Source organism: Cyprinodon variegatus, unplaced genomic scaffold (genome assembly GCF_000732505.1).
Source record: "Cyprinodon variegatus isolate N-32 unplaced genomic scaffold, C_variegatus-1.0 Scaffold839, whole genome shotgun sequence".
Lineage (NCBI taxonomy): Eukaryota > Metazoa > Chordata > Actinopteri > Cyprinodontiformes > Cyprinodontidae > Cyprinodon > Cyprinodon variegatus.
In genome coordinates, this window is record NW_015151292.1 from 170,417 (window position 1) to 180,386 (window position 9,970).

At 38.9% G+C, this 9,970-nt stretch overlaps 1 protein-coding gene across 1 annotated transcript; it reads right to left on the minus strand.

Annotated features, from left to right (window-relative positions):
* Window positions 1–2,918: 2,918 nt before the first annotated feature.
* On the minus strand, window positions 2,919–9,970 carry LOC107099133 (rho-related GTP-binding protein RhoA-B). The gene is made up of 5 exons (XM_015397133.1): window positions 9,823–9,970; window positions 5,480–5,637; window positions 5,030–5,150; window positions 4,445–4,575; window positions 2,919–3,868 (listed from the first exon to the last, which is right to left on the minus strand). The coding sequence occupies exons 2-5, from the start codon at window positions 5,633–5,635 to the stop codon at window positions 3,695–3,697; spliced, it is 582 nt and encodes a 193-aa protein (XP_015252619.1). The 5' UTR covers window positions 5,636–5,637; window positions 9,823–9,970; the 3' UTR covers window positions 2,919–3,694.

The following is a 9,970-nucleotide window of genomic DNA, read 5'->3' on the forward strand; positions in this document are numbered from 1 at the left end:
TTATTTTATTTGTGATGTACCTGTATAACATGTCACATCACATGATTTAAGGCTTCATTGACTTCATAACGGCTATGCAATGAAATGTGCCTTTTTTAATCCTAAATTACAGTAATGTACTTATGCTATGAAACAGAAAGTGTGTTTCCAAGTGATGAATGAATCTTTATTTTGAAAGTCGTTAGCCCCCCTGAAATTGGGATCATCCTTGTTTGATGCTGTAGCGCACGTATTCTTTATATTGCGACCGGTCTATCTAAGGAGTATCAATATGGCGGCCGTTGGCTTCACTTCACCCCATACTACCAACGGGCCATCAGCCATGCAGTGAATAAATAGAAATCAGTGTTTCAAACCATGACTTCTTGTAATACCAACAGTAACCTTGGAAATGTTGATCCCAGCTCCTCTCCTGTAGTTCCGAGCTGATTTCTCGTTTTTCTGAGGATCATTAAGACCCCACAAGGTGATATCTTACATGGAGCCCCAGTCTGAGGGAGATCAACACTGACATTGTTTAGCTTCCTCAGTTTTCTAATGATTGCTACAAAAGTGGACATTTTTTGTCCCAAGCTGCTTGGCAATTTCGCGAGTAGCCCTTTCTAGCCTTGTGGAGGTGTAAAATTGTCTCTAGTGTCTTCGGACAGCTCTTTGGTCTTGGCCATGTTGGATTCTTACCGATTGTGTGGGGTGGACAGGTGTCTTTATGCAGTTAACGACATCAAACAGGTGCATCTGATTTAGGATATTAAATAACAGTATTGGTGGACATTTTGAAGGCAGACTAACAGGTCTTTGAGGGTCAGAATTCTAGCTGAAAGGCAGGTGTTCAAATACCTTTTTGAAGCTGTATCATACAAATCAGTTTTTTTTTTTTTTTTTTTAAATCATAGGTATTTCTGGATTATGTGTCTCACAGTGGACATGCACCTACTTTGACAATTTCAGATCCATGATTTCTAAGTGGGAGAAACTACAAAATAGCAAGGTGTTCAAATACATATTTCACTGTATAATGAAAATTAAACCTTGCATCTATATATGAAAATGTAATCAGTGCCGATTGTGTCATTTCTCCACTGTTTAATATGTTGGTTTAACGAACCCGGCCTCTACCCAGGTATGTACCTAGCCTGGCCTGTGGTGGTATGTTGCCTTTTAGCCATTTTACAGGAAGTGCAAGAACGGGGAATGTTTATGCCTTTACATCAAGTGGATTCTTCTGCATGCGTATGGAACAGCTGGAAATTGACATTGACAAGCTGGATTATAACATGTTTGAGTAACTTGTTCATTCAAAATACCTGGTGGGATACAGTAACTGATCAGATTTTGATGTTTTGGTCACATTTTATTGACATATAAAGACCCTTGAAACCACAATGAGCATGAGATGGGTGTTATAGAAAGTAATTTATTACACAAACCAAAGCTAGTTTACAAATAGTTTCCAGTCATGTGCGTGTGTATAGTCTAGTATGAACAAACCCCTTTTCATATTTACAGACTTTGCATACAGCATGTTTTTTTATTTTCTGTTCCTTTGTTTACTGCTTCAGCATTCGAAAAATCAGGAATTAAAAATCAAGAGTAAAATCTAACAAAAAATGATTTGTACATTATGAGACTCAAGCCCATATATGCCCCCCCGTCTTTTCAGCCAGGTTTGTGTGCAAAACAGAAAAAAAAAAAAGCCAGCACTTGTGGCCCTGGCGATGCTCTAGACAGGCAGCCGAGAGGCCAGCCTTTCTCCTGACTGCCTAACAACAGCATTTGGCAGGGATGATTAATGGTTTCTTACAACCAAATGTAAATCATCAGAACAATACCGGTAAAGCGCCAAGAAGGGAAAAAAAAAAAAAAAAACTTAAGCAACATGAGTGATTCCCTAGACTTCCACCTCCTATTTTCTTAAATACTGATAGACATGTTTATGACTTAAAAAAAAAAAAAAGGGGGGGGGGGGGTTGGAAATAAAATTATAATTCAACACAAGACTGGTTTCAGGAACAGGCTCCACCCAGTAGGCCAGGAAGAAGAACAGGAGGGTATAATGCTGCCAAGAGACCCTGAATCTGCCAGTTAAAAACACAAATAACCTTGTTGATTAAGCCAAATAAAGACTGGCCACACCCCTTTTCAGAAAAGGTCCTAAAAAATAAAATAAAATAGACTGCAGGCGGTTAACTCTTTAACTGCACAGACACTTAAGATGGCATTAACAAGATCCATCCGGCTGGCCAACCCAATAACGCTGACGCTCCCATATAAAATATTACAGATAAACATTTTTTTTGCTTTTTATTACACATCGTTTTCCACTGTGCTAAAAAAAACAAAAAACAAAAATGGAAGCGGTTTACCAATCTAAGTCAAACATGTTAATGACCGTCCATCAGAGGCACCTTACTTCCTCTCGAAAATGAATTGTCATTTTACGGTCAACCTTTTTACATGCCAACACACAAGGATTTCATTGTTCATCCCAAAACAGAGAATCAGTTTTTTGTGCATGTAAACAATATAACCCAACCACCCTCCCTCCCTCCCTCGCCTTGTTCTTTGTCCTGGTCTAAAAGTCAGGGCAAGGTGAGCACCAGCAGTCAGCTAAGTGGAACAGGAAGGGATTGAAGCCGGTCAGGCCCCCGCTATGCAGGGCAGGAAGCCACCTTTGTTGTCCATCGGGACAAGGTTTTCTCTGCCACTTCCACTGATTCAGGCGAACAGATTTAAATGTAAAAAGAGCATGCAAATAATGGCTGAATACATTCTCTAAGTAAATACACCAGGAGCAGTAAAGGCCAGCATGTGTTTACTTGCGATGCATGGCCACAAGTAATTTTCCAGTGATCTTCTGGACGTTGCCAACAGCTTGAAACAACACAGTCAGCATGGAGCTTGCTTTTTTTTTTTTTTTGGGGATGAAGCATGTATTAACAGGTCACCTGTAGATTATCCTAGCCAGGCTAAACCTCAAAGTGTTTGTCTCAGAGTCTATGAGCACAGGATTAGACCCAGTGAGAGAATCAAGCAACAGAGGTATGAGCATGGGAGCACACTAGGTTAAACTACCCAGTCTGCTCATTTGGTATCTTACAGAAAGATCTAGGATAGTCCTGTTGACAGCTAATGTTCACTGGTGTTATACCCAGTTCAAGTAATTTTGTCACTGCATTCAAAAAACAAATTGAGAACTACTGCTCTGGTTTGCTGCCTGCATCATCTGAAATCTTTGGGGCGATCCAATTTCAGCCCTAAATCCAAACTAAAACCTGAATAGTCGTCTCCTAGTAAATAATTTAACTCCAGTCTGCTTAAAAACCAAGTTTAACCAGTCTGACAGTGGACTGGGATTTCTCAATCAGTGTCAGTGGCTTGCAAAACAGAAAAAAAAGACCAAATATAACCAACTCTTGGCTGGTAGCTGGTGTTAATCTCCCGCCCCAATGAAACACACACAGGTGAAGAGCCCGATGCTTTACAGCGGTAGTCAGTTCCTTTGCTCCCTCCTTCCTAAACCCAAGTCCTAGGGTAAATAGAGTCCAACAAACAGCCAGTTTACAGCGGTAGTCATGTACTGCAGTCTTTATTTCCCCTTCCCTCCCTGTCTTTCTAGTAATCCCTCCTTCCCCACTGAGCCCTATCCCTGGGTGTAACAGCCCAGGACGAAAACAGTCCAAATATGTCTGCCCTTTTACAGCAGTGCACATTTATTGCTCTTCTTCCCACGACGGGCCTGGAGCGCTGCCCTGGTGGCCATCTCGAAAACCTCCCGTACTCCATCCTTAGTTTTTGCAGAGCACTCCATGTAACCAAAAGCTGCAATGCGCCCTGCCATGTCCCGGCCTTCCTCCGACTTTACCGGCTCCTGTTGAATGAAGAGACAAATCAGGAATTTAGGAATAAAACACATTTACTGTAAAAGTTGATGAAAGAGACAGTTCTTTGCCTCTTCCAAAGCGAAATGACATAATTATTTAATCTCATCTTCAATTTAGGGCCAACTGTGCACGTTATTTGCCAATATTTCATCAACATGTCTACGCACCAATTAGGACAACAACACAACAATCTGACAGTTCAACAAAAAGGAATGATAAGATCACGTTCAATACCCGTCTAATAAACATCACACTGAATGCCCCAATCTTGTAAGAAAAAAAAATTGAAACCTATTAAACATTAATTAAGTTCAGACAGTTTTTAAAGAGGATATTTTAAAGACAAACTTAAAAAAAGAAGTTTTTATTTCACTACAAATCTCACATGCATATTTAGGATATGATTAATAGATTTTCAACTAATTTTACCCCAGAAACTTCAGAGTTTAAATTCCCATAACAGCTTCAAGTAAAAATCATACATTTAGTAAATGACATTAAATCAGTCAGAGCATCATTTCAGATGATAATCTAATCCCTACATTAAAGCAATCAAGGGATACCTGTTTCATCTTGGCCAGCTCTCGGCGTGTGTGCTCGTCATTACGTAGATCTTTCTTGTTTCCTACCAGGATGATGGGGACATTTGGACAGAAGTGTTTGACCTCCGGGGTCCACTTTTCAGGAATGTTTTCTGAGAGAAAGAAATGGATTATTGACTCATAGCAAGACTGATCAAGGAGGGTAGATGTACTCTAGATGGACAATTAAACAAAACCCTCAATAAAGTGACAGCTTTTGTATAAATTAGCTTTTCAACAGCTATTAGATTTACTAAATTTTCTGATTTGCCAATTAAAAAGCCTTTGGGTACTAACTAATGTGTGCAAAACAAGAGAAGGCATGTTGTTATAAGAGAAAAAAGAAGAACATGACTCATGTTACAGCTGAAAAATGTGAAAGCTAAACATTTTATTTTAGGGTTTGCCAAATATTCCTTTTCAAAAAGTTTTAAAAGTCACAGCTTGATGATCTTGATCGACAAAAAAATATCACACTGCAATAATAGGAAAGTGCTTTGGAAAAATAGAAGTGTTGAGTTTTATGTTACACTTTAACACTTATGTGGCTCTGTGGTTTATAATCACCTAAGCTGTCAGGGCTGTCTATGGAGAAACACATGAGGATGACGTCAGTGTCTGGGTAGGAGAGGGGTCTCAGCCTGTCGTAGTCCTCCTGACCTGCTGTGTCCCAGAGAGCCAACTCCACCTGAGGTAAACATCAACATGAACCCAAAGCTACTTTTTAAAGAAGATGAAACAAGTAAAAACAGGATGGAATGGATCTGAGGTACTCTGTGTTAAAACATTGACTGCATTTCTGATTAAATCAACATGTTTATAACATTCTGACCCACATGAAGTGGTGTGCGCCTCATTCTTTAAAGCAAAGGGTTAAAAATTAACTGGCCACTGAAGACTCAGTCAAAGCTCCCCAGAATGAGGACAGCACTTTGTGAATGGAGAGGCTTGGCAGGCAGTTATCCCTCAGAAAAAAAAAAAAGCACTCAGTTAGGTTAATGGATGAGAATGTCCTACCTGCTTGCCGTCCACCTCGATGTCAGCAACATAGTTTTCAAACACCGTGGGAACATAGACTTCAGGGAACTGATCCTTGCTGAAGACTATAAGAAGGCAGGTCTTCCCACAAGCTCCATCTCCAACTATCACCAGCTTCTTACGGATGGCTGCCATCCCTGGAGAAGGAGGATTAGGAGAGGTTCAACAACAAGAAGGTAAAAGAAACAAAACAAAAAAAAAAGATAAAGTTTCATGTTTGCAACTTAAGGCATGTAGCATTGCAGACCTTCAAGGTGCAGAAGTAAAATGCAACACCATGTTCATCACATTTAACCACAGAATAAGGTCAGCCTTGGGTACAGGGGTCCTGAGCTACAAGGAAATAAAATTTAAAAATAAAGTATTGATCTTAGATAATCAGGTTCTAATAATACCACCCTGTGAGTGTTTCAGACTACTTCATGATATCGACAATAGTGAACTATTGCTTTTATATAAAATTATTACATGAAATTAAAGACTTTGGTTGTTATGTGAAACTATAAGTTATAAAATACATTTGAATTGTAGATTGATGAACATAGCTCTAGATCTTTCTATATCAGGAGCTTCCTGTTCCCACACTTAACATTAACAGCACAGTGCAGAAAAATATGTCAGTAAATCACATTTATCCGAGACTCCAGTTATTGAGTATAGCGACAAACTCAAGTATGTGGGCAGATAAAGGAGTTAAAGGAAGACAGAACAAAAAGAGACGCAGCCTCTAGCTAGCAGTAACTCTCCTCTGACCAAACAAATATGCCGTTGATGGGTGTTATTCACAAGGCATAAATATTAAACTGTCGAGACTTATTTTTATAAAAAGCATGTCAATCTAGGCTGATACACTGGTGTCATTCTGCTTTTTCATCCTTAGATGAATAAAGGTGTAAAAAAAAAAAAAAAACACTGACTCAACAGCTAACAGTGGTCAGATCTAATGCAGTAGCCACAGAAATGTCTAGTCTTTGTTAATGCCCGACAAAGGAAACAAGCCCTAGAGCAATATTCAAGAACCTGGAAAGGATATCCAGGTTAAGAAACCAAAATGCTAATAGTACACTTAGTCTTTCCTTATGAAGTCCCAGGAGATTCCATCTCCGAAGCACCAAAGCTCAGTGAGGTGCTGCGTGTGTCCTACAATGGTTCATGAATAGTCTTAAGTAGGACAGCAGTGCCAAAAACATTAGATCATTCCCTTTATGACTGAGCATACAAAGAAAAGAAAGTGGGGACAGCTGTAGCCTAGAGGTGGGTCTATGGTCAAGGTTTGAATAAAAGAGCCAGTGGGTCAAGAGACGTGTGACCTGCTTTTAACAGAGGCTGTTCAGGTGTCGTCATGAGCAGGAGTCTTAACAGACACTGTCCATCAGCTCATGTTTCTAACGGAGAGGGGAGTTTTTATTTGGTGTGTAAATTTTACACGCTCGCCCAGGACATTGATACAAAACTATCTAAATGCTAAAGAAAATAAAAGCCACCAAAAGCAGTAAAACCTGATGACAGGAAAAAGGACATTTTACAATTATATAAGACTATGAGCAGCAGTCAAATGTTGGGGAAAAGTTTTTGACAAACATTGGGGCTAAATATATATCACCACGTCAGATGTGACTCCAAACTACATTTCCAATCAGAAAAATATGACTGTAACCTTTTTTAAATGGATTATGTCTAACAGAAAGGACAGAGAGGAATAAAATGTTTCAAAGTTTATCAAAATAAATCCCCAAAACAAGTCAATGATACAATCAACAATTTTGACAAGTAGCCATCACTCCAAACCCACTAAAGAGGCTTCTAAATAAGTTATTTTAAAACACAGATGTCTAGGGTGTAGAAGAGTGTTAGGTGCAACTTTTCAATATGCATTACTGCCTGGTATGACATAGCTGTCGGCATGTTACAGAAGAATCTGTCGTTTACGAGATGATTCATCATCTCATCCTTTACACAACATGAGGTTGCTTTTACAGGCAACCGGCAGGAAATACACCACAGTCCTCAGCCAGACAGAAAGTTTGCAGGTGTTTTTCTTGTGGGGGGAGTATATCATGTCTAGATGCCCAACATGCAATAAAATTACTGAATTACATTTAATATCGTACGTGTGGGGAAAAAAAGATAAGGAAAATTTCTATTTTTTTTTTTAAAGGTGGTTTGCAGGATGTCAATTGCACTAAAACACATGCAGTTTGTGCAAGCTTAAACAATACTTTTGATGAAATACTTTGTTCCAAAAAGTACACATAGTTCCTCTTTTTTCTGTATATCTGCTATATCCAAGTATAATAAGTATTTATTTAATATTTTTAATATTAAATAGATACTGGATTTGTAGCTGTAACTGAAATATATGAGAGAACAAATCTTATTAGAAATGATAAAGTAAATGTGATCAAAAGCTAGGATATCAAGGCATGTCAACACAGCAAAAATGTTTCTCATGTCTTAGAATATTTCAAATAACAAAAACAAATTTACATCCAATACACCATCCCCTAACTAATTACCAAAACTTTCCAAAGTCAACCTGTGGAATGAAAATCATTGCGTATGACATTGCTGCGCTTTAAATAGAGGTCTATTCTTGGTCTGAGGAAGAGACAACAATCAGAGAATATCCCCGAGAATATGACGTAACCTTTCAATAAGTGGAATTAAGTCAGTGTACAGTATGCATGCTCTGCTTCGGACATTGATGCAGGGCAGTAGCAATAGATAAATTAACAAATATGACAAGTCATCTGGCATCATTAGCTTCCGAAACTGGATTTAAAATTTCCAGTATACTGCATCAGAGAAATTATAATTGGCATAAACACATACAGTTTGATTTTGTTGTACTATACGTACTGAGGAACGCTTCTGCAAACTAGCTGAATTAATCCATGGTTTGTTAAAGAGGACACTGGTTTTCTTCAGAGGACAGAAGATAAATTTACTCCAAAGCTTTGAGGTTGATGGCATGGAAAAAAAAAACTGCAGTGAAACCAGCACACACCCACCCGTCATAGATGCCACTAAACACCATGGTTCTATTCAAATAGTGAACATATTATTCATTGGCAAGATCAACCAGCATATCATGGTAACTAGTGCAAGTGTGGGTTCATTTAACTTTAAAACAAAAGATATGCCCCAATTCAACAACAGTGCCATAACAAATAATTACTAAAATGCACACAAAGCTTTAATATATTCACAATGCCAGTTGCAGATATGAACAGAAAAGGGAAGCAAAGACTGCAGCCATTTATAGTCTTTCCTTTTAGAGTTAAGATATGCAAGTAGCCAGAGCTTCAACGCAGTATTAATTAATAGGAATAATTATGAAAAACCATGAAGGATGTCAATACCACAGCGTCCTAAAGCCTAAAGTGAATAAAACATGTATAGCTGGCATCTGCTGATGAAGGGCAGCAAATCACTACATGCAAGGCATGGAAAATAAAAACAGCATCTGTGCATAGAAAGAAAGCAACCAGTGTTAAAATAAACTTTTTTTTTTCCTCCTTTAAACTGCATGCCACTGGGTGGGTCACCAGAAAGATGGCGTCATCACAGAGGCAACAGATGGCTAGTGTGTCCGCAGTGGAAGAATGGGTGGGTGGCCCCGACATACACTAAACTACACAACTCAATACAGTCCATAGATTATTCATTAACATTTGAACTACTTATAATTAATATTTAAAATATCGAATAAACTTGATTTAATAAAGATATGGTGCATAATCACAACTGAGCCCCAAAATCTAAAAAAAAAAAAAAAAGGTTTAATACGAGAATGTAAGTAACTTTACTGTTAGTCCAATTGTATCGTAAACACCGTACAAATGGGGATAAAAAAACATGACTAAAGGACGAGCGATTAAGAGATAAGAAGCCGTCTGATTAGCAGAGGTAAGTACGGAAAAAAGGACCTCATTGTTTGGTTACGGCTCGCCAATCTAGGCCAGTCTTTCAGGCTCAGTTTTAAAACCCGACAAATCCTTCATCAGTTCCAATTTGAACTCCCAGGACCGGAGATTGTAGGCGAAATAAACTTAAACACTGTTGATTTCTTAACTAGTAAGACATCCGTCTATGTTTTCCCCCCCAACAAGTAATGTGGCAAAGTGCGGAAGAAGCAAAGAAACCGAGGTCGGACAGTGGGGGGAGCTAACTTAGCTACAGTAAGCTAACCGAGCTAGCCTTTAGCCTTGGCCTCCGAAATCCAAGGACAACTTTCAAAAATTAAGTCGTCAACTTTTAAACAAAGCAACACGAAACAAGTTCCTTCTCTGTGTCTTTTTGTGGCATATTAAGTAGTTTACCTTCAGTTTACGTGTCGAGCGGTCGGGTTTTTCAGTATTTGTCGAAGCTAAGCGGCTTTCCAGTCAGCCCCAGTCGATCGCTGCTTCCTCCTCTTTCTGCCCGATACAATGAATTAGTTGACGGGAGCGCGCGCCGGCAGGCTAACGC

What these genes read in the sequence shown, in the direction of transcription:
- LOC107099133 (XM_015397133.1), bottom strand. Translation starts at nt 5,635, where the DNA reads ATGGCAGCCATCCGTAAGAAGCTGGTGATAGTTGGAGATGGAGCTTGT. An exon ending in TCGAGGTGGACGGCAAGCAG is followed by an intron (nt 5,151 to 5,479) that starts GTAGGACATTCT and finishes TGTTTACCTCAG; the next exon opens with GTGGAGTTGGCTCTCTGGGA. An exon ending in AGCTGGCCAAGATGAAACAG is followed by an intron (nt 3,869 to 4,444) that starts GTATCCCTTGAT and finishes TTCATTCAACAG; the next exon opens with GAGCCGGTAAAGTCGGAGGA.